Source organism: Saccopteryx bilineata, chromosome X (assembly GCF_036850765.1).
Source record: "Saccopteryx bilineata isolate mSacBil1 chromosome X, mSacBil1_pri_phased_curated, whole genome shotgun sequence".
NCBI classification, from domain to species: domain Eukaryota; kingdom Metazoa; phylum Chordata; class Mammalia; order Chiroptera; family Emballonuridae; genus Saccopteryx; species Saccopteryx bilineata.
In genome coordinates, this window is record NC_089502.1 from 8,985,603 (window position 1) to 9,010,940 (window position 25,338).

General features: G+C 40.6%; 1 protein-coding gene across 5 annotated transcripts in view; it reads right to left on the bottom strand.

The window, feature by feature from the left end:
- HPRT1 (hypoxanthine phosphoribosyltransferase 1) overlaps nt 1–24,852 on the bottom strand; it is a 197,184-nt gene extending 172,332 nt beyond the window's left edge. For all 5 annotated transcript variants that reach the window (XM_066248636.1, XM_066248640.1, XM_066248639.1 and 2 more), the window contains exons 1-3: nt 24,663–24,852; nt 4,254–4,360; nt 2,296–2,479 (exon numbers count right to left, since the gene is read on the bottom strand). In XM_066248636.1, coding sequence (XP_066104733.1) covers nt 2,296–2,479; nt 4,254–4,360; nt 24,663–24,689 — 318 coding nt within the window. In that variant the 5' untranslated portion in view covers nt 24,690–24,852. The remainder of the gene's footprint in view (nt 1–2,295; nt 2,480–4,253; nt 4,361–24,662) is intronic.
- Between the last annotated feature and the right edge of the window lie 486 nt (nt 24,853–25,338).

A 25,338-nucleotide genomic window follows, 5' to 3' on the forward strand; every position in this document is an offset into this window, starting at 1 on the left:
ATGGAATTAAAACGTCAAGGTGTTCCTTTGCTTTAAATGGCTCTTACAACTATAAAATACTTTTAAAAATAAAATATTGAAGTCACCTCACTTGTTTTTACGAGTTTCTTTTTTCAAAGAAAGAACATTGTGCTCAAATTCCCAGAGGAATGAAGTATCTGTCATAAAGTAACAAGATTGATTTTATGTGTGTGTGCGTGGGGTGCTTAAGAAGATCAAAGAGAAATCATACCATGGACTATAAGTGCATTTTTTTTTCTCTGAGGTTGGAAACGGGGAGGCAGTCAGACAGACTCCCACATGCGCCCGAACGGGATCCACCAGCATGCCCACGGGGGGGGGGTGCTCTGCCCATCTAGGGGGTAGCCCTGCCGCAATCAGAGCCACTCTAGCGCCTGAGGCAGAGGCCATGGAGCCATCCCCAGCGCCCGGGCAAACTCTGCTCCAATGGAGCCCTGGCTGCAGGAGGAGAAGAGAGAGACAGAGAGGAAGGAGAGGGAGAAGAGTGGAGAAGCAGATGGGTGCTTCTCCTGTGTGCCTTGGCCAGGAATCAAACCCGGGACTCCCGCACGCCAGGCTCTACCACTGAGCCAACCGGCCAGGGCCTATAAGTGCATGTTTTGACTCTAAGTAACAATATATTAAAAACTAGGCAACTGGCCTGACCTGTGGTGGCGCAGTGGATAAAGCATCAACCTGGAACACTGAGTTCGCAGGTTCAAACCAGCCTGCCCACTCAAGGCACACACGGGAAGCAACTACTACAAGTTGATGCTTCCCACTTCTCCCCTTCCTGTCTTCTCCCTGTCTCTCTCTTCTCTCTAAAAGTCCTGGCCGGTTTGCTCAGTGGTAGAGCGTCGGCCTGGTGTGCGGGAGTCCCGGGTTCGATTCCCGGCCAGGGCACACAGGAGAAGCGCCCATCCGCTTCTCCACCCCTCCCTCTCTCCTTCCTCTCTGTCTCTCTCTTCCCCTCCCGCAGCCAAGGCTCCATTGGAGCAAAGTTGGCCCAAGCACTGAGGATGGCTCTGTGGCCTCTGCCTCAGGCGCTGGAATGGCTCTGACTGTAACAGAGCGATGCCCCGGATGGGCAGAGCATTCCCCCCTGGTGGGCGTGCCGGGTGGATCCCGGTCAGGCGCATGCTGGAGTCTGACTGCCTCCCCGTTTCTGGCTTCGGAAAAAGAAAAAAATAATAAGTAAAATAACAATAACCAAAAAACCAGGCAACAATACTGTTGGCAGCTATACTGACTAAAAGTAGATCTTAGTGTAAACAAGCATAATAAATAAATAAACGTGTTGAGTAAAAATCCAAATTTTGTATTTAAACAGTCTTTAATTCAAACAAGACTGACAAGTTAAAGGGAGCTTACAAATATAAAGTAATGTCATGCTGTATACGCATAAAGGGTTTTCATGAGGTAGGGAAATGTCTATAATACTTTAGTGGTTATCTAATCATCTACTGGACTAACGAGAATGTGAAAAAGGTCAAAAACTGGGTCAAACAGATGATTACCAAAGAGAATGAAGGCTGAAAGTTCAATGTACGTAAGTGGTCATATTTTCAATGCAAATGCCAACAGAAGGTGAGTTTCTACAAAGATGGCTACAATAATGACTCATGAAACAGCAAAAATGGGCATTTATTCTAACCTTTGAAGCTAGGAGAGACACCATTTTTAAGGAAAATAGTAACTCACAGGAACAACACTGCCAACTTGCAAGCAGAAACAAAGCAACAGTATGAAGTAATAAAAATTAAACATTCACACAATCAAAGAAATTGTGGATGATGCAATTAACGTGTCCAGATTGCACTGGTTCTGTGGCACAGAGTGACTGAATCCAAAGTGGTTTCCTCACTGTGCCGATGCTCTTGCTCTACGTGCTTTCAAGGGAGTAACTGTTGATAACTTATTTATCTGAACTAGCTCCGTATGCCTTCTGACTTCCCTGCAGACCAATCCAGTTTCAGGGGAGACATCAGCCACCAATAGAATACAGTAAACAAGTGATCACCCAAGTCCCAAAAGCAATTATTAAAAGTTTTAAAAGTAGAAAAAATAAAATTAAAATAAAACACCTTTAAAATAAGTACATAACCTCTGAAGTGACTAGCTTGAAAAAGACAATATTCACTTGGATACAAAGTATTATTGGATGTGATAAAAAAATCTCACTGTAATTAAGTGCAATAAACATGTAACAATAGTTAGCAAGGCTTCAAAACCATACAGGAAATTACCGTTTTCTTTTTCACTTTTATTGAATAAACATGCCTTAAATATACTTACACAGTAGCTCTTCAGCCTGATAAAATCTACAGTCATAGGTATAGACCTATCACTATTTCTGTTCAGTGCTTTGATATAATCCAGCAGGTCAGCAAAGAATTTATAGCCTCCCTTCAGCACACAAAGGGCTACGATGTGATGGCCTCCCATCTCCTTCATCACATCTCGAGCAAGGCGCTCGGTCCTGAAGAAATAAAATTCAGAATTGAATAGAAATTAATAATAAAAATGTCATAACAAACATCCTTTAGGCATTAAACTTCTAAAAATATATCCTTTGCCCCCATGAAGTATATAGCCTTGCTTCATAAAGCAAAGACATAAACCTTCAAAATCCAGCCATACTACAACATCTATGATAATTTTTTAAAAATTTACTCTATTTTAGCCAGAGAGACAGAGACAGAAAGAGACAGAGAGAAGGACAGACAGGGACAGACAGACAGGAAGGGAGAGAGATGAGAAGCATCAATTCTTTGCGGTACTTTAGTTGTTCATTGATTGCTTTCTCTTATGTGCCTTGACCGGGGGCTACAGCAGAGCCAGTGACCCCTTGCTCAAGCCAGTGACCCCAAACTCAAGCTGGATGAGCCCACTCTCAAGCCAGCGACACTGGGGTTTTGAACCTGGGTCCTCAGAGTCTCAGGCCAACACTCTATCAACTATGCCACCACCTGGTCAGGCTGTAATTTTTTTTTAATGCAATTTAAAATAAGATACCATATTCAGTTATCAGATTGGCAGATTCTGATTAGATGAAAATTTCTTGATAATATACAGTATTAGAAGAGATTGGGAGGGAAACAGTACTCTCACACCACTGGGAGTGAAAATTTACGTAAGTTTCTGGAGAATGATTTGGCTGTATCAAAACATTCAATGAACACCTTTCCTTTGACCCAAAATTTCCACATGGATAAAGTTGAGCAAGTGCGAAACATGTATAAAAGGATGTTCCCTTCTAGTATGGTCTTTAAAACCAAAATAATAGAGAAATTTTGCACGTCAATCAACAGATGACTGGTTAAATTAATTATGGAATAGGCAGAAAATGGAATGCTACACAACCTTTAAAATAAATGGGGCAGGACCTGTGCTGGCTCAGTGGTAGAGCACTGACCCGGAATGCTCAAGTGGCCAGTTGAAAACCCCGGGCTTGCCGGTCAAGGCACACACAGGAAGCAACTGCTAGGAGCTGATGCTTCCCGCTTCTCCCCACTTTCTGTCTCTCTCGCCCCCTTCTCTAAAAATCAATAAATAATATCTTTAAAAAATAAAATAAATGGGAGAGCTCTGGATATACCAATATGAAAAAAATCCAATAAATTTGAGACCTATATGATAGTACATAGCCATATGTTAAAATATTTGGGTATATTTCCATATAGCGCATGTGCATAGCCAGTATGTAGGGAAGAAACATACACAGGAGGCTGAAAACAAAGTCTGCTCTGATTTGTAGCCTCTTTAGTTAGAAACTTCCACAATACACATGCATTCATATTATCATTTTAAAAGCAAAATCAAAATAACTTGACACACAAGGCAAGTATTTAAATGCCAAGTAAAGTTTCTCATTGCGTTTCATTTACGGGGAAAATTTCAAGCTAGATGTGCAAAAGAATCCAAACGGGACCTTGCCTTTGTGTGGTTCAGCACCAGCCCATTACCAAGTTCAAGGCTGAGAAAGCAGACTGCGGCTAGAGTTCATTCTTCTAATCTCCTTTCAATGTTTACTTTATTCTACTCCCTACAGATTCCCAGTATACCGGGACATAGGCTGGTAATCAGTAAACCCTCCCTGCCTTTTTTGTAAAGAGGGCTTTTAAAATAGAAAACATACATGTGTTACTGCTTGACAAACTGGTCTAGTTTATGCTCAAACATTAAAGTACTCAATACAGTTGCAGATACCTGAAATTAATATGACAAAAACTTCAGTTTAAGATTTTACTAACCTGTCCATAATTAGTCCATGAGGAATAAACACCTTTTCCAAATCCTCAGCATAATGATTAGGTATACAAAATAAATCTAGGTCGTAGCCTGGTTCATCATCACTAATCTGAAAAAGAAATATGGCTGTTTCAATGAGAGCATTACACAATACAAACACTTGATGATTTACATATTAAAAACCTTAGCTTACCAGCAAAATTTAGGTATCAGATATCAAAACCTTTCAGTAACTTTGTAGGTATAACAATAAATTATAGTTATATAAGAAATCAACAATAGCCCTGGCTGGAAAGCTCCGTTGGTTGGAGCATTGTCCCAAAGCATAGAGGTTACCAGTTCGATCCCTGGTCAGGGCACAGACAGGAACAGATCAATGTTCCTCCCTCTCTCTCTCTCTCTCTCCCTCTTTTCTCTCTAAAAATCAATAAATAAAAAAAAATAAAATAAAATCAACCATATGTTTTAAAGATGAATAGTTAAAATTATAGGAGTAAAATTCTATGATATGAAATTTCCTTTAGTAGAGCAAGGAAAAAAAGAACATTTAAAGAGCTAAGATAAGTGTGCCAAATCTTGATATTTTAAAAATGAGTGATGAGCCTGACCTGTGGCAGTGCAGTGGTTAAAGTGTCAGCCTGGAATGCTGAGGTGGCCCTGGCCGGTTTGAAACCCTGGGCTTGTTTGGTCCAGGCACACAAGGAGCAACTACTATGAATTGATGCTTCCTGCTCCCCCCTTTACTTTCCTTCTTAATCTCTCTCTCAAAAAAAAAAATTAGTGCTGACTATATGGGGACTGATAATATTATCTCTACTTTTGAGTATATTTGAAAATTTAGTTCAAAAGACAATATACTGTTGTCTATCAAATTAAAAGATTACTCTGAACAAGAAAAACTGCTGTTCCCCATCACAAATCCAAATATTCTTTCTCATCTCACATGAAAAAAATTTAAAAAGCTAAGTGATTTCTTAAGAATCCAAACTCCTAGAAGTCTGAGATTGTTATAATCCATTTATAAGGCACCTTAAGAGTAGAAACTCCAAGATGGTTTGAATAGGATCATATATTGGTTGTCTTGGTATGCCCAATCCCTAACATACAAAATATTTAATAGTATTAATGACGTGGCACCTGTGGTGGTAAAATGTACAATGATTACAGATTTATTAATATTACATGATCGCTTATACACACAGAAAATATATAACAAAATCATAAAAACGAGTATCTGGGGAAGGGAGTTACAGAGATTTTACTTAGTTCCTTACACCATACACTCCAAATTTTATTCAGTGCGCATATACACATGGTCTCCAGGTTATGAATGAGATAGGTTCTATAGGTTTGAAAGTGTTTAAGTATTGCCAGACTGGTGTTGACGCAGTGGATACAGCATTGACCTGGATTGCTGAGGTGCCAGGCTGGAAACCCAGAGTTTGCTGGCTTGAGCGTGGGATCTACATCAGGGGTAGTCAACCTTTTTATACCTACCGCCCACTTCTGTATCTCTGTTAGTAGTAAAATTTTCTAACCGCCCACCGGTTCCACAGTCATGGTGATTTATAAAGTAGGGAAGTTACTTTACTTTATAAAATTTATAAAGCAGAGTGACAGCAAGTTAAAGCATATAATAATAATTACTTACCAAGTACTTTATGTCGGATTTTTGCTAAGTTTGGCAGAATAAATCTTTATAAAACAACTTACTATAGTTAAATCTATCTTTTTATTTATACTTTGGTTGCTCTGCTATCGCCCACCATGAAAGCTGGAATGCCCACTAGTGGGCGGTAGGGACCAGGATGACTACCACTGATCTACAATACATGATCCCATGCTTGCTGGCTTGAGGCCAAAGGTCACTGGCTCAACTGGAAACCACCCACCCTACCCCATCAAGGCACATAATGAGAAATCAATCAATGAACAACTAAGGAGCCACAGCAAAGAACAGAGTTCTCTTCCTGTCCGTCTGCTCCCATCTTTCCCTCGCTCTCACTAAAAGCAAAACAAAACAAAATAAAAAACTCAAAGTAAAGTGCTGCAATGAGTTGATGCTTCTCATCTCTCTCAACTTCCTGTCTTTTTCTCTCTAAAAAAAATAAAGTTTAAGTATTTATATACACATAAAGGCAAAATAAATACTATGCTAAGATAAACATATGTCTAAGTTGCATTTAATAGGTAAATGTACCTTTTCCAACTTACATACAAATTCAACTTTAGAACAAACCAACAGAACCTGTCATCTTATTCATATCCTGGGGACAGTCTACATTGCTTTTTAAAACATGATAGTTTTCCTTATAAATAGTTTTAGTAGTATGTGTTTTTATACATACATATAAAAACCACAGGAAATTTAAGATATATTTTTTTATATATTTTTCTGAAGCTGGGAACAGGGAGGTAATCAGACAGACTCCCGCATGCACCTGACTGGGATCCACCCAGCATGCCCACCAGGGGGCGATGCTCTGCCCATCTGGGGGCGTTGCTCTGTTGCAACCAGAGCCATTCTAGCGCCTGAGGCAGAGGCCATGGAGCCATCCTCAGCCCTCGGGCCAACTTTGCTCCAATGGAGCCTCAGCTGCGGGAGGGGAAGAGAGAGACAGAGAGGAAGGAGAGGGGGAGAGGTGGAGAAGCAGATGGGCCAGGAATCAAACCCGGGATTCCTGCATGCCAGGCCAATGCTCTACCACTGAGCCAACCGGACAGGGCCTTAAGATATATTAAAATAAAATCTGTAATATAAAATAAGAGAGGAAGAGAAGGAGGGTGGGGGGGAGTGTGCACCAGTTCAATGTGTGGACACAGCCAGAAGGCTGGCAGCAATTCAGGCAGGTAGAACCCCCAGCGGCAACACACAGTGCACAGGCACTTGCTCTGCAGCTGGTCTGAGGGCGGTCAGAAGTCCAGAGAGATTTGTTTATAAGCAAACATGCATTACTTTCATAAACAGAACAAATTCTATTTGTGGAGAGAAAGCTGATGCCAGATCCTCTAACAAGACGTGCTAATATATCATACTTCTTTCAAAACATTCACAACAACAATGGAAGAAGGATATTTGTTACCTACAGGAGCATGTTCAGAGTATTTTATAACAAGCAAGTACTACTTTTACAAATTTTATAAACTGAAATTTATTTCAAGTTTTGGAAAAAGAAGAAATGCTTTACTAGATCCTAGAAATGAAAGGATAAACATAGATTTCAGGTTCATTAGAATACATATATCTGCTACTACCTGACATAAATTAAAATGCACCATTTCATAGCGCTTTAAAATAAAAAAGATCCAGAGTGCCAAAATGGCTTCCAAGAAGCTTACTCATCCCTTGCTCCCAGTTATTCACTGCCTTTGCCACAAGCATAAACCAGCACCCACACAGGACCCTCTGAAATACATAACACTTGAAAAGACTCCTGCTTCCGTAAAAATGGCTCAGCGCCTAGCTACAGGTCTTGCAAACAGCCTAAGAACTGCCACAGTCTTATTTGTCTCAATCAAAGCCACTGTGAATTCTGCCTAGTTCATCCCAGACATGAGTCTAATAGAGACAGACCAGCAGGGATGTATCCCAAAATAAGAATTCTATCTCTATCAACACACCAAATTAATTTCCAATTCAAAAATCTTTTTCAATTAATACTATCAGACTTACATATCATACTTAATGTCAAAGTGTTGACTTGTTAGATCAAGCATTAAAAAATATTAATCCAACTCTTCCCAAAAGGCAAAAACAAAATTTATAACACATCACTTGTACTGACCAGGCGGTAGTGGATAGAGTGTCGGACTGGGATGCAGAGGATCCAGGTTTGAGACCCTGAGGTTGCCAGCATGAGCGCGGGCTCATCTGCTCTGAGCGAAGATCACCAGCTTGAGCCCAAGGTCACCAGCTTGAGCCCAAGGTCACCAGCTGGAGCAAGGGGTGGCTTGGTATGCAGTAGCCCCCCGATCAAGGCACATATGAGAAAGCAATCAATGAACTAAGGTGCTGCAACAAAGAATTGATGCTTCTCATCTCTCTCCCTTCCTGTCTGTCTGTTCCTGTCTGTCCCTCTCTCTCTGTCACACAAACACAAAAACACATCACTTAAAGTACTGTAGGTATGAATTCACACCTTCGTTATAATTCACTGTAAATAAATGAGGTATATTTATGAGGGTCCTAGTTTAAGAAATGAATGATTATCCTTGGATATATAGTTGTCAGCAACAAGCAATGTTTACATGAGGGTTCATTATACTGTTGTCTCCTTGTGGATGTTTCAAATATAAAATGAAATAAGGAGCAATTTATTTAAAAGATGACAAGGAACAGTTTACATTTCATGAAAAATCAAAGTATTTTAGATTCATAGTTAATGATCAAATATTAGAATGGTAATTAATTTTAAAACGGTAAGGACCTAATTCAGAACCTGTATTATTGTACTAATACTCAAGTATTTGAGTACCTATTATGTTGTACATACTAGAGAACTGGATAAGCATGGATACAGCTACCCTCAAAGCGCTTACAATTTAGTAAAAGATATGACATGTACATGACTACCCATAACACCAAGTGTTAAACTGCTAAGAAAAGATATAGCTAAAGTATTATGGGAGTTTAAGGGGCACAGAGGCTCACACAGAAGCCTCACTTGCACCTGGACCAGAGAAGAAATGCCATAAAATACAATCCAATAAACAACAACTTGTTTTAGTCATCCCAAACACCAAAGCTTCATATTAAACAGGCCCAATAACCTCAATCTCTACAAGAGCTTGACAGAAATACACGTGGCAGCATTTAATCTTACTAGCCTTTATTTGTCACATCTGATATTAATTAACTCCATCTAATATGGATTCGTTAACAATCCAGTGGCTGCTTGGATATGAAGGGATTGCAATATATTCAATTACATCAAAACACATTCAGCATCCAGCCTGATTAAGGCACTGAGCAAATATTTTGTAGGGGATACAAAGATTGTGAATTTATAGTATTCAAAATGTTTGCAATGTAGTGGAAAAGGCATAGATCTATGCATACATACATACACAGAACTACTTATATGACACAATAAAGCTTTTAAGTTGTACTCAAATATAATTTGACAGGTCCACAAACTTTTGATTATAAAAACCAGTTATATATACACTAAAGATAAACCTAGAACCCAAGAACACCCAGCACCAGTGACTCCTCCTTAAAGCAATGCCAAGCTCAAAGTAGTCATGATAGTCTGTTGCCTCTGCTGTAAATCAAGTAGACTGGCATATCTCTGACACTGAATCAACACAACCTTCTAAGTCACCTAGGCCAGTGGTCGGCAAACTGCAGCTCGCGAGCCACATGCGGCTCTTTGGTCAGCTTAGGAGTACCCTGATTAAGTTAATAACAATGTACCTACCCCATATAGTTTAAGTTTAAAAAAACCTGGCTCTCAACAGAAATCTCAATCGTTGTACTGTTGATATTTGGCTCTGTTGACTAATGAGTTTGCCGACCACTGGACTAGACAATAGCAGTAGCCACTTTCTATATGAATGTAAGTTATGTCTGTTTTATTATTTGTGACTTGGTGTTACATGTTTAAGCATGTGGTTATTACTGACACCTTCTAAAAGATCTGTATTAGTCTTGGTGGCTTAACAGTAATTTATTTCTCACAGTTTAGAGAATGGAAAGTCCAAGATCAAGGTGTCAGCAAACTAGGTTTCATTCTGAAGCCTCTTTTCTTGATTTTAAGTGGCTACCTTCCATGTTGTGGGCTACCTTCTATATGAGCGAAGAGTAGGGATGGGGGAGGAAGCTCTCTTTTCTTAAAAGACAAGGACTTCCACCCCATGATTGTAGAGGCCCTAAATAGGAACACAGAACAGGGAGCGAGCTCACTGCCCAGAGGCAAAAGCCACAGTGCTTCACTGACAGAAAGTACTGAAGGCAGTGCCATGCTGAAGGCAGCACAATAGGAACAGAATGAGCATTTCTGATTAATTCAATCAATAGGTAGGGGCATTTGAGCTACTTCCCTTGCCCTTTTGTCTGCTCTAAAAAAAGTCCCTTTCTTGATTTCTTCTTTCTCATCTCTGCTTCCTGATTTCCTCATTCTCATCCCTGCTTCTATTCGTGTGTATCAATATAACCCCTAAGGACTGGGCGTCGGGGCCATGTCATGAAACTTGCATAGGGGATTGTGAGGCAGTCTACCCTAGGGCTCTCAATGCACTTCCTGTGGTCTCTGAGTAGTCACTGTCTCCGTGACACATGACCTTATCTAATCCTAATTAGCTACCAAAGGCTCCTTCAACAAATACCATCCTGTTGGGGATGTTAGGGCTTCAAGATGTTTTGGGGGGAAACATACATTCAGTCCACAAGAAGAACATATTATGGACCGATTTCACCCCATTAAACTTAGAAATAAATAAATAAGATGGCTAGAGATCACAAAGAAGGCCATGGATGGCTCTGGGTAGGAACCAACCCCAAACCATCCGGGGAAAGAGCCCTGGAAGTGCCGCAAGTGGTAACAACTGAATATAAGGCTTCTCTCCAGATTCACCTTTCCCATCATCACCATTCCTGGCTGAACTAGAAATCAAACGACTGGTTATTCATAGCTCTGAATTATTTACCATTTACCCAGACATTGTGCAAATCTGACTGCATCCTTCAGAGCTTTAGAACACAGCTCTCAAATTCTAACCTACCTGTAATATACTTATTAGTGGTCAAATCCATACAGGAACTTTTATTAATAAAAAAGACTGAAAAACATAATATTAATATCTACTTTTTGTTTAGAAAAAAAGTCAATACTGTTGCTATCATAAATTACTGAAATAATTTTACTTTCCAGTAAAACTAACATCAAACATTTCTATTAATTATGTATTACATCTATACTGCTTTTTGTACATGAACGTGTTTCTGGATTATACATAAAATTTCTAATTACAAAGATGTACTATCTAAAATTACAGTAAGCACGGAATTTAACTTGAGCTAAGATAACACTTGCAACATCAATTTATCATCTATGACTAGGACTGCTTAAGTCTCTGTGGTCAAAAAATGACAATGTTCGTGGGTCCAAACAAGACTAAGTAGAAGTGAGGAAGCGAGTCTTAAAATAAGCTTTGTGAATTAAAAGATGGACAATAATACAAAGACATTTTATTTTATTCCTAGTAATCAACAATTCCAAGGTGCCTGAATGGTCAGAAATTGCTGGGTGGCTATTCAGATACTTTAAAATTCTCAGGAAACACCAAAGCAGATAATATTCCATCCCCTTAGAATACTCTGTGATAACTCAGGGTATTATAAAACCAAAATTAAAATCATTAACACATATTCTTAAATGTGAAAATAATTAAGCAAATAGTATATTCTCTTCCAATTTTATATGTCTTACAAATAAGTTACATATATGACTTGCTTGCTCTCTCTTCTAAGAGTTAAAGAATTAAAGGGTTTACAGCAGTGTAGGGATTATAAGAATTAAAAATAGCATTCTATCATATTCAACCTAGGGATAAATTTTTAGCTGCTCCTAGGTAAGTGGACTCATAACTACTATACGTGCAAAGACGTGAAGTTCTCCAACACTTTTATTAGTGTGCACAGTGTGGAATAATAAGCATGCATGTTCATTCTTGACAAAAATCTATATATGCATATCAATGATCAGAAACAGTGCTGAAGAAGTAGTTCCATAGCAATATGAAGTATCTGTCTGAATTCTTATTAGTAGCAAATTATTCTAAATGTTAGCAATTTGGCTGCCATTTGCAGAAAAATGTTGATATTAATGATGGTGGTCGATACTTTCAGAACATATAAATTTTACTGAATCTACCTAATACAAAATTACAGAAAGAAATGCTAGTTCATCTTTAGCATTTCTTCACATGGGGGGAAAATGACACGGCCCAGTTATTGCCTAATGAACTATAAAAATTCCAAGGCCCGTCTTCTCTGCTGATGTGGTTAGCCCTTTTGTCTTTTTCTCCACCTCCTTATTATGGACTTTCTGCAATTCTCAGACACAAACACTGGGAAACAATTAATAGGGATCTATAGTGTGTGTCACTTTACTCAATTTGTAGACTGAAACCTCAAAGTAATCTGCTCCATTTCTTGGTGGTCACGAAGAAAATTTTTGGTCTACACTGACTATTATCAGTCTAAACCCAGTTGATAAAAATAATAGGGTTGTGGACCCAAAAATACATTATTTTTACCAATTCTGTGAAAATTACTGGCAGGGTAAGATTTTAATGTAGTTAGTGAGTGATACCGGAGAAATGGCACCATAAGGGGTGCTCCCGATACCTCTCCCTGAAACTTCAACAAATTCAACAACTAGAGACAGAAAAACAATCTTAGGAGCACCTGAAATATACACGCATCAGACAAAGGCATGTTTGGGTAAAGCAGTGGCTTAATATATAATCCACTCTGAAGGAAATAAAACAAAGAACAGAGTATCCACTTTCCACACTGATCTGAGGAACCAAGAGAAACGGAGGATCTGGGCTTAAGGAAGAAGCTGGGCTAGGGTGGATGATCAAGCTGGGCAGAGGGGAGGGTGTGCTGGCTCAGCCTGAGATCATGGACATGGGAGTTGCGCGGGTGGCAGGCTCAGATGGAGGTTGCCAGAGCAGGTTGCCCCTGGAGGCGGCGCCAAAGCAGCTTTGGGCCTTGTGCACTCGCGGTATGCGATTGCGGGTGGTGTGGTTCCACCTGGCGCCTCTAGTGTGGGTGCGCAAGTTTGCGGAGGGAGGGGCTAGGCCCGAGACTGTCAGTGGTGGACTTCTGCATGGGCTGTAGCCAGAGTTTGTGGTCCTGGCTCCCCGACCAACAGCACAGGAAGTGCACAAAGGCCGGATCCCTAGGCAACGACCTGTTGGGGCGGGGCACCTCCGCGAGCCTATACAGGTCACAAAGCACATTCCTGCATTTCCGTCACTAAGATCACAGGCACTGTGCACTTAAGTGGGTTGGAGTAGACCTCTGAATGCACTGCGGAAGTCGTAGGGGCTGGGCACACACGTAGCTTGCTAGAGACAACCAAACAGGGCACAAGGGAGAAAAACTGTGGAGATTAGACCCATGGAGGGCTGAGGCATACTAGACATGCCCGTGGGCCCTTAGAAAGGTGCCTGATCAGCCTGACCTGTGGTGGCGCAGTGGATAAAGCATCCACCTGGAAATGCTGAGGTCGCCGGTTCAAAACCCTGGGCTTGCCTGGTCAAGGCACATATGGGAGTTGATACTTCCTGCTCCTCCCCCCCTTCTCTCTCTGTCTCTCTCCTCTCTATCTCTCTCCCTCTCTCTCTCCTTTCTAAAAAAAAAGAATAATAAATAAATAAATTTAAAAAAAAAAAAAAAAAAAAAGAAAGGTGCCTGATCAGCAATAGGCTCCCTGCTCTGCCTGCTCTCACTGGCAGCTCTGGTTGACACAGCCTTACCCAGAACTGCTTTGAGTGGTGCTGGAGGAAGAACATGGCTGCTCTTAGAGCCTCTTGCTCTGCAAGCAGTGGCAGAGGCAACTTCACAGCTGGGTCCCCGGGCTGCTAGCTCAGGAGGGAGAGACGTGGGGAGAGGCACCAGGAAAACTGAGTCTCGCATTGTTCGAGCCTGCAAACCCTAACAAGCCCCACCTAACAATGGGACTGAGGCCCAGCCTATTTCATTGTCATAGTGACAAACCAGAAAATCTCTGCTCAAGAGCCCCACTGGGGCAAAACCTGTATAGTACAGCACCATCTGCAAAAAAAAAAGAAGCTACCTCTCAAAACCAGGAAAAAAATTACATTTTTTATAACTTCTACTTTTCTTCTGTTTTTTCCACTTTGGTCATTTTATCTTCTTTCTGTTTTATTATTTCCTTTCCTTTTGAACTTCATTATCCATAGGTGTTACATTTTTCATTCTTATTTTTTTTATGAGGGTTGCATTTCAAAAACCTTAACTTTTTTTTTCTATTCTCTTTTCTTTCTTTTTCTTTCATTTGATCGCCATTTATCAACATTATTTTATTCTGGATTCATATTTTTTCTTTGTGGCATTTTGTGTGTTTTTTACTTCATTTTTTATCTCTGTCATTTTCCCTCAGTTCCAGCTCCCCATTCTCTGTAGTTTTTGTTCCACTTATCATAATAGAATTTCCATTTTTTCACTGTATTTTTTCAATTTTTATTTTTTAATTATCTCTTATTAGTGTTATTAACAATACTACTCTTCAGTGCCATTAAGAAAAAAGAAATCGCCCTGGCCAGTTGGCTCAGCGGTAGAGCGTCGGCCTGGCGTGTGGGGGACCCGGGTTCGATTCCCGGCCAGGGCACATATAGGAGAAGCACCCATTTGCTTCTCCACCCCCACCCCCTCCTTCCTCTCTGTCTCTCTCTTCCCCTTCTACAGCCAAGGCTCCATTAGAGCAAAGATGGCCCGGGCGCTGGGGATGGCTCCTTGGCCTCTGCCCCAGGCGCTAGAGTGGCTCTGGTTGCCGCAGAGCAACGCCCCGGAGGGGCAGCGCATCACCCCCCGGTGGGCAGAGCGTCGCCCCTGGTGGGCGTGCCGGGTGGATCCCGGTCGGGCGCATGCGGGAGTCTGTCTGACTGTCTCTGCCTATTTCTGTCTCTGCCTGTTTCCAGCTTCAGAAAAAATCCAAAAAAAAAAAAAGAAGAAAAAAGAAATCAAATATCATGAATATAAAAGACAGAGCTGACCTCAGATACATGATGAAAATTCTCCACAACAAAAAAAATTCAATTACTTGGAAACCTTGGAGTTAAATGACAGAGAATTAAAAATTGAAGTCCTAACAACACTCAGGGAAATACAAGAAAGCATGGAAAGGTAATTTAGAGAGATCAAAAAACAATTCAATGAACAAAAAGAACATATCATCCAGGAAATTGAAACTATAAAATGGAATCAAACAGATGAAAAAATACATGAGCTGAAAAATGAGGTAACAAGCTTAGCTAATAGAACAGGTTATATAGAAGAAAGAATTAGTGACATAGAAGACATGCAACTAGGGACACTACAGAGAGAAGAGGAGAGAGACACACTAATTTTAAAAAAATGAGAAAGTCCTACAGGAATTGACAAACTCCATCAGAAAGAGCAACATAAGAATAATGGGTATATCAGAAGGAGAAGAGAGAAAATGGAATGGAGAACATATTCAAACAAAAAATAGACAAGAACTTTCCAAGCCTGTGGAAAGAATTAGAGCCTCAAAACCAAGAAGCAAACATAACACTGAGTTACCGTAACCCAAACAGACCTACTCGAAGATATATTGTAATGAAATTATCACAAACCAATGACAAAGAAAAAATCCTCAAGGCAGCCAGGGAAAAGAAGAATATAACATATAAAGGAAGCCCTATTAGGCTATCAGAATTCTTAGCAGAAACTCTACAAGCCAGAGAGTGAATCCCAATATTTAAAATACTGAAAGAGAGGAACTTCCAGCCAAGAATACCTATATCCATCATACCTATCCTTCAAATATGAAGGGAGAAATAAAAACAATCACAGATATAGAAAGATGAGGGAATTTATCACCAGAAAACTCCCACTTCAGGAAACACTAAAGGGCATTATCCGACCAGATACAAAGAACAAAACAAAATTACAAATAAAAGCTCCAACAAGATCACAATAAAAATAAGATTCATCTATGACAACAAAAACAAAACAGAGGACAGGACAAAGAATAACAGTAGCAAAGGAAGACAGAGTGCAGAAGAACTCATGAGATAATTAATGTACTCCAATGAATATAATATATATCCTTTCTATTACTCAATGGTAACCACCCATGAAAAAACCACCACAGAAACGTCCTGGGTTCGATTCCCGGCCAGGGCACACAGGAGAAGCACCCATCTGCTTCTCCACCCCTTCCCCTCTCCTTCCTCTCTGTCTCTCTCTTCCACTCCCACAGCAGATGCTCCATTGGAGCAAAAGATGGCCCGGGCACTGGGGATGGCTCCTTGGCCTCTGCCCCAGGCGCTAGAGTGGCTCTGGTCGCGACAGAGCGACACCCCAGATTGGCAGAGCATCGCCCCCCGGTGAGTGTGCCAGGTGGATCCCGTTCGGCCGCATGCGGGAGTCTGTCTGACTGCCTCCGGTTTCCAGCTTCAGAAAAATACAAAAAAAAAAAAAAAAAGAAATAGAGGAAAGAACTATGAGATACAACCAAACAAAAACAAATGACAGAAAAACAAAAGAGAAGAACAAAACAAGATACAAAGCAATCAGAAAGCAATATATTAAATGCCAATAGTAAACCCTCAAGTGTCAATAATTACACTAAATACAAATGGATTGAACTCGCCATTAAAAGGACACAGAGTAGCAGAATGGATCAAAAAAGAAAATACAACTGTATGCTGCCTACAAGAAACACATCTAAGCTACAAGGATAAAAACAAATTCAAAGTGAACGGCTGGTAAACGATTCTCCAAGCAAATAACATCCAAAGAAAGGCAGGCGTAACCACCTTAATATCTAAAAACACTGCACACAAGACAAAAAGGGTAATCAGAGACAAAGATGGTCATTTCATAATGATAAAGGGGACACTGAATCAAGAAAACATAACACTTCTTAATATATATGCACCAAACCAAGGAGCACCAAAGTATATAAGACATCTACTAACTGATCTAGAAATAAAAAACGACAAAACACAATCATACTTGTAGACCTCAACACACCACTGATGGCTTTAGATCGTTCATCCAAACAGAAAATCAATAAAGAAATATGGGCTTTAAATGAAACACTAGAACAATTGGATATGATGGACATCTACAGGATATTTCATCCCCAAACGCCAGAGTATACATTTTTCTCCAGTGTACCTGAACATTCTCAAGAACTGACCATATGTTGGGCCACAAAACTAACATCAACAAATTCAGAAAGACTGAAATTATAGTAGGCATATTCTCTGACCATAAAGCTTTGAAACTAGAATTCAACTGCAAAAAAGAAGTAAACAAACCCACAAAAATGTGGAAATTAAACAACATACTTCCAAAAAAATGAGTGGGTCAAAGAAGAAATAAAAGCAGAGATCAAAAGATACATACAAATGAAAATGACAATGCGACATATCAGAATCTCTGGGATGCAGCAAAAGCAGTCATGAGAGGGAAGTTCATATCACTGCAGGCCTATATGAACAAAGAAGAGAGAGCCGAAGTAAACAACTTAACTTCACATCTTAAGGAACTAGAAAAAGAAAAACAAAGGCAATCCAAAACCAGCAGAAGAAAGGAAATAGTAAAAATTAGAGCAGAAATAAATGAACTAGAGAACAGAAAAACTATAGAAAAAAAATCAATAAAAACATGGAGCTGGTTCTTTGAAAAGATCAACAAAATTGACAAACCCTTGGAAAGACTCTCTAAGGAAAAAAGAGAAAGGACTTATAAACAAAATCTAAAATGAAAGAGGAGAAATCACCACAGATATCATAGATATACAAAGAATTATTGTAGAATACTATGAAAAACTATATAACACCAAATTCAACAATCTAGAAGAAACGGATAAATTCCTAGAATAATACAATCTTCCTAGACTGAGTCATGAAGAAGTAGATAGCCTAAACAGACCCATAAGCAGGGAGGAAATAAAACATCTATCAAAATCCTCCTAAAAATAAAAGTCCAGGGTCACATGTGAATTCTATCAAACATTCAAAGAAGATTTGGTTCCTATTCTACTCAAAGTCTTCCAAAAAAGTGAAGAAACAATACTTCCAAACACATTTTATGAGGTCAATGGAACCTTCTTACCAAAACCTGGCAAGGACAACACAAAAAAAGAAAACTACAGACCAATATCTCTAATGAATACAGATTCTAGAATCCTAAACAAAATACAGTACTAGCAAATCGAAAACCACACATTAAAAAAATAATTCATCACGATCAAGTGGGATTCATCCCAGAATCACAAGGATGGTTCAATATACGTAAAACGGTTAACATAATACACCATATCAACAAAACAAAGAACAAAAACCACATGATCTTATCAATAGATGCAGAAAAGGCATTTGATAAAATACAACACAATTTTATGTTTAAAACATTCAACAAAATGGGTATAGAAGGAAAATATCTCAACATAATAAAGGCCACTTATGAAAAACCATCCGCTAACATCATATTAAATGTCAAAAAACTGAGGGCTTTTCCTCTAAAATCAGGAACAAGATAAGGTTATCCACTCTCTCCACTCTTATTCAACATAGTGCTGGAAGCTCTGGCCAGAGCAATCAGACAAGAGAAAGAAATGAAAGGCATTCATATTGAGAAAGAAGAAGTAAAGGTTTCACTTTTTGCAGATGATATGATCCTGTACATCAAAAACCCTGAAGACTCCACAAAAAGACTATTAGAAACAATAAACCAATACAGTAAGGTTGCAGGATACAAAATTAACATATAAAAGTCCATAGCCTTCCTATAGGCCAACAATGAAACATCAGAAAACGAACTAAAAAAAATAATCCCTTTTACAGTTGCAACAAAAAAAAATAAAATACCTAGGAGTAAACATAACAAAGAATGTAAAGGACCTATATAATGAAAACTACAAAGCATTGTTAAGGGAAATCGAAAAAGATACAATGACATGGAAAAATATTCCTTGTTCTTGGATAAGAAGAATAAATATAGTCAAAATGACCAAATTACCCAAAGCAATATACAAATTTAATGCAATTGCCATCAGTATCCCAATGTCATTTTTTAAAGAAATGGAACAAAAAATCATCAGGTTTATATGGAACTATAAAAAACCCCGAATAGCCAAAGTAATCCTAACAAAAATGAACGAAGCTGGGGGCTTTACAATACCTGACTTCAAACTATACTACAGAGCCATGAAATGAAAACAGCATGGTACTGGCAGAAAAATAGACACACAGACCAATGGAACAGAATAGAGAGCCCAGAGATAAAACCACATATATATGGTCAAATCATCTTTGATAAAGGAGCCAATAACACACAATGGAGAAAAGAAAGCCTCTTCAATAAATGGTGCTGGGAGAACTGGAAAGCCATATGCAAAAGAATGAAAGTCAACTACAGTTTGTCCCCTTGTACTAAAATTAATTCAAAATGGATCAAAGACCTAAACATAAGACCTGAAACAATAAAGTACATAGAAGAAAACATAGGTACTAAACTCATGGACCTTGGTTATAAAGAGCACTTTATGAATTTGACTCCAAAGGCAAGGGAAGTGAAGACAAAGATAAATGAATGGGACCACATCAGACTAAGAAGCTTTGCACAGCAAGAGGAAACTGACAACAGAACAGACAGCCAACTAAATGGGAGATGACATTTTCAAACAACAGCTCAGGTAAGGGCCTAATATCCAAAATATACAAAGAACTCATAAAACTCTATAACAAACAAACAAACAATCCAGTAAGAAAATGGGAAGAGGACATGAACAGACACTTCTCCCAGGAAGAAATACAAATGGCCAACAGATATATGAAAAGATGCTCATCTTCATTAGCTATTGGTGAAATGCAAATCAAAACTACAATGAGATACCACCTCACACCTGTTAGATTAGCTATTATCAACAAGACAGGTAATAACAAGTGTTGGAGAGGCTGTGGAGAAAAAGAAACCCTCACTCACTGTTGGTGGGAATGTAAAGTAGTACAACCACTATGGAAGAAAGTATTGTTGTTCCTCAAAAAATTAAGAATAGAGCTACCATATGACCCAGCAATCCCTGTACTGGGAATACACCCTGTAAGGCCAGGAGCCGCTATCGTGGCCATTCACATGCAGGTTCCCATTGGATTCGGGCAGACGATAAAGAAATGGCGGAGTCAGAGGATGGGGGGCCATCCTATTTATTGGTGTCTCACCAAGACAGGCAAACCACAAAAGAAGACAAGGGAAAAGCAGAAAACCAGCTCTTCCCATGAAGGGCAAGGGATCAGGGGAGCCCCTGCAATTGTGATAGAAGGAACTGTGTGTCCAAGCTCCTGGTCTGTCCCACTTTATAGTGTAGAAAACCAAAATCCCTTAATCCAATATACAAACAAGGAAGTCTCCAATACAAAGTCACTTATCCAAGGCATAATTGGATTCCTCATGAGAGTGCACCACCCAGATCATACAATCAGTCAAGGGTGTGGGGAAAAGCTTAGTCCCAAAACCAAACCTCAGGCTATAACAACCTGGCCTGCTTATAGCCTGTCCCCCACACCCATTATAAGTCACAAGCGAGCAAACATATATATCATATTTACAAACTTATTTGACCAACACACCCCAAAACTCAAAAACACTGGTACATAATGACACATGCACTGCCATGTTCATTGCAGCATTGTTCACAGTGGCCAAGACATGGGAAAAAAAACAAAAAGCCCTTCAATAGATGACTGGATAAAGAAGATGTGGTACATACACACTATGGAATACTACTCAGCCATAAGAAATGATGACATCGGATCATTTACAACAACATGGATGGACCTTGATAACATTATACTGAGTGAAATAAGTAAATCAGAAAAAACTAAGAACTGTATGATTCCATACATAGGTGGGACACAAAACTGAGATTCAGGGACATGGACAAGGGTGTAGTGGTTACCACAGGGAGGGGGAGGGGGAAAGGGAGGGGTAGGGAGGGGAGGGGCACAAAGAAAACCAAATGAAGGGTGACGAAGGATGATTTGACTTTGGGTGATGGGTATACAACATAATCAAAAGTCAAAATGAGGCCTGACCTATGGTGGCACAGTGGACAAAGCGTCGACCTGGAAATGCTGAGGTCGCTGGTTCGAAACCCTGCGCTTGCCTGGTCAAGGCACATATGGGAGTTGATGCTTCCTGCTCCTCCCCCCTTCTTTCTCTCTGTCTCTCTCTCCTCCCCCCCTCTCTCCTTTCTAAAATGAGTAAATTAATAAAAAAAGTCAAAATGATCTGGAGATATTTTCTCTGAATCTATGTACTCTAACTGATCAGTGTCACCCATTAAAATTGTCTAAATCAAATTTAAAAAAAAACAAAGTAAAAAAAATAAATATAGTGAGTACAGGATTATATTTCTAGAACTACCATCCTGAAATTTAGACAATATCCACATGTGTATTTGATGCTTCACATTAAATTGCAAAAATCCAGAAGCTTCTTTTTAGTTCCTGTCCAAATTTACCCTGGAAGTTTAATGATAGTTACAAGCAGCATGGGTTATATTGGTCATAGCTGGGGGGCAATTTCATCTAGGTGATGTTGGGCAAGTTACTTGACCAATTTGTGCTTCCAAGGTCATACTAGCGTTTATTTACTTTATAAGGTAACTATTATATAATTATGGGGTCGATTATACTCAGAATCATCTGTAAAATATCTATCTCAATGCCTACGATATAGTAAGTACTAAATAATTATCCACAATTGTCACTACTAACTTAAAAGTGGGGATATTAAGAGCAGAGTCTAGAGCCTGACCAGGTGGTGGCGCAGTGGATAGAGCATCTCACTGGGATATGGAGGACCCAGGTTTGAAACTCCGAGGTTGCCAGCTTGAGCACAAGCTCATCTGGTTTGAGCAAGGCTTTCCAGCTTGAACTCCAGGTTGCTGGCTTGAACAAGGGGTCACTGAGATCTGCTGTAGCCTCTTGTCAAGGCACATGTGAGAAAGCAATCAATGAATAACTAAGGTGACACAACAAAGAATTGATGCTTCTCATCTCTCTCCCTGTCTGTCCCTATCTGTGCCTCTCTCTCTCTCTCTCTCTCTCTCTCTCTCTCACTCACACACACACACTCACACACACACACACAAAAATAGCAGAATCTAGAGCCAGATGATTTAGATTAAGTCAAATAAATCTGGTGTTGCTGGGTGATCTTGGGCAAGTTACTCAATCTCTCTGAGCCACTTAAATTATTTTCTAACTATCCAACTAGTTAATATATATAAAGGGCTTAAAACAGTAACCAGCACATGCTCAGCACTATTTAAGTATTAGTTACTGCTAACATGCAGACAATTTTTGGGAAGGAAATTTTAAAAAGAAACAGAAATTTGCAAACCCAAAGCACAAACAAAATTAACAGTAGCTACTTCTAGCCATAATAATTCACCCTGTGCTGCAGCAGGCAATTTGTTCCGAAGCTAAAAGCATGTACCTTCCTCAGCCACTGAATAAAAACAGTCCCAATCATTTTTTGAGTACCTACTATTAGCATAACATTTAAGTGCATGGGTTCTTAAGAGATACCTAGGTTGGAATCTGAGCTCCTCTTAATAACTGTGTAATGTGGGTATGCTATGTTCAGTTTAATTACTCCATCTCTCTGAGGCTTCAAAGGTTCCTCTTCTGTAAAATGGTAATAATCGTACTACTTTTACTGGGTTGTTTTGAGGACTAAACAGGCCTACATAGGTAAATACAATGGTATCTATTATTACTGTTCCCAGTCAGCGATGATGCAAAGGTTACTGATTCAGATAAACCATCTTATTATAATCCTTTCAATAACACCATGAGGTAACTAAGACTTCAGTTATACCTAAGGGTATTGAGGTGAAACAATTAGCCTACCCCAAAATATAAATTTTGGGATATTATTTTAAACTGCTTATTTTCAAGAAACAAGAGATTCAGTGAAAACCTTTGACCTTTCCCCAAAGTGCCTAAAAAAATTTAGATAGAGGGGAGCTATCTTCACAGATAACTATAGTTTAACATGACTAAGTATGATGGACAGAGAGAAATCTAGCAAGGCTCCACTGATCAGTGCTTCCACGTCCCATTGTTAACAATGGCTAAGCAAACATTTATTCACCAAACATTTACTTTTCCATCTCCCAGGAATTTGCCTTGTTACTGTTAAGTCCCAAACCATAGCCCCCCCTTTTTCTTGGCTCAAGATTACAAATAAGCCTCAACTATCATGGAACCCCTGTATGGACATACATAATAAATTTGGTTCCTTTCTCCTATTAATCTGCCTCACATTAACTTAGTAGTCTGGCCAGAAGAACTTAAGAGGGGGTAAAAGGAAAATTATTTTCCCTCCTCAGTTACACTTAAGGCTCCCCCAAAATGAAGTAAGTTGCTCAAGGCCACAACAGAATTCCAGGCCAGATTCCATTAAGAACTCTGCTCCATCAGAGTGGAATATTAAAAAAAAAAAAAAAAAAAAAAAAAAAAAAAAAAAAGAACTCTGCTCTTCACCTTAAGTCACAAAGCCTAATAAGAAATAGACTGCCGGCCTGACCTGTGGTGGTGCAGTGAGTAAAGCTTCGACCTGGAACACTGAGATCACCAGTTCAAAACCCTGGGCTTGCCTGGTCAAGGCACATATGGGAGTTGATGCTTCCTGCCCCCCCCATACCGCCCTAAAAATAAAAAAATCTTAGAAAAGACAGACTCCTTTCTTTTTTAAAGCTCAAAGACTTAACTGTTTAATTTATTCATTCAACAAACCATTACTGGGAATTTCTTACATGCCAGGCACTACATTATAAGCTGGGGTTACAATGGTGATCCCGGGCCTTAAAAAGTTTGTTTTAGTGGAAGGTAATCAACAGGTAACCAGGAAACTGCTTAAAAAACAAATCTGATGATGATGATGCACTTCAATGTTGGGAGAATTGACTATTTAGCAAGCATCATCAGGAGGGGGAGTGGGGGAGGAGGAGCAGCTTGGCTTCTAGAAATAAGAAAAAGAACCAATGAGATTAGAGACAATGTGAGACTGTTTACGGCATGAATGACCTTGAAGATAAGGACCAGATTGGCCGTTTTTGTCGCCTGCAACATCAAAGAGCATGGGATACCGTTACAAACATAGACGAGATCTAGGTCTACTCCTCTGTGCCCGCAAAATCACCTAAGAGCGTTTCCCCGTCTCCTTCGTGTTTAAAAACGTAGTCATGGTTACCGCTACCTAGGCTGCGGTGCAGAACCAGCGAGGCACAGATATTCCTTGTAACAGTTGCAGAACCAGATGAAACAGCAGCCCGCACGTGCCCTCCCATGTGGCCGTTTCCGTGCTCACCACCCCGCAGACAGAGCAGGGCCCGCAGTCACCCCGACCGTTCCTAACCGGCACACGGCCCCTCCCCCCGCGCGCCCAAAGGCGCCGCTACGCCATTTCCCCGCTCTTCTCACGCACTTCCCCGGCTCTCCTGGGGAGAGACGCACTCGCTTCCCCACCCCGGCCCCTGCCGCCCCGGGGTGACGGAGAGCTGAGCCCCGGGAGCCGCGGCCGCGCTCGCCCCCGGACTGCCCTGGACCGCCCCCGCCCGAGCCCGCACTGCGGCCCCGCGCCTCCCGGACCGGGCCAAGCTGCTCACCACGACGCTGGGGCTGCGAGTCGCCATAACGGAGCCGGCAGGCGCGCCGGCGGAGAGTAGCCTGGAAAGGAAGAACCGGTGCAGGGCCCAGAAGGGGGCGGAGACACGGCAGGAGGCGGCGCCGCGCGGGAAAGCGGAAAGGTTGGCCGGCGCTCTTCTCTGCGGCCGTCGCCACAGCGGGAAGCTGAGGTACAAGCCCCGCCCCTGAGGCTCCGCCCACAGCCCGCTTGCCGCTCTTCTCTGGGGCCGTCGCCACAGCGGGAAGCTGAGCTACAAGCCCCGCCCCTGAGGCTCCGCCCACAGCCCGCCCCGCGCTCCTCTGCGCCTCCACCTGTCCGTTTCCTGCTTCACGATGTGTTCGTGGGGAATGTTCTTGTGGAAGAAGCGCACGCGTCTTCCACGTAGCTCTCTCCCTCTCTCCCTCAAGTCTCCCATTTAGATGGCTCTCATATTTCCAACCCTACCGCCACCCGCGTTTCTTCCTAGTGGCCATGAAGGGCACCAACTCTTCAGGCTGTAGTCACTATGTGCTTCCACTTGCCCGGCGTTCCCTTCTCAACACCTGGTACTGCATTGCAAATTCCATTTTTCTGACTTGTGGCCAAATTTTCGCAAAACTCTTTAACAGGTTGTCAAAATTGAGACCTGGGGCCCTGGCCGGTTGGCTCAGTGGTAG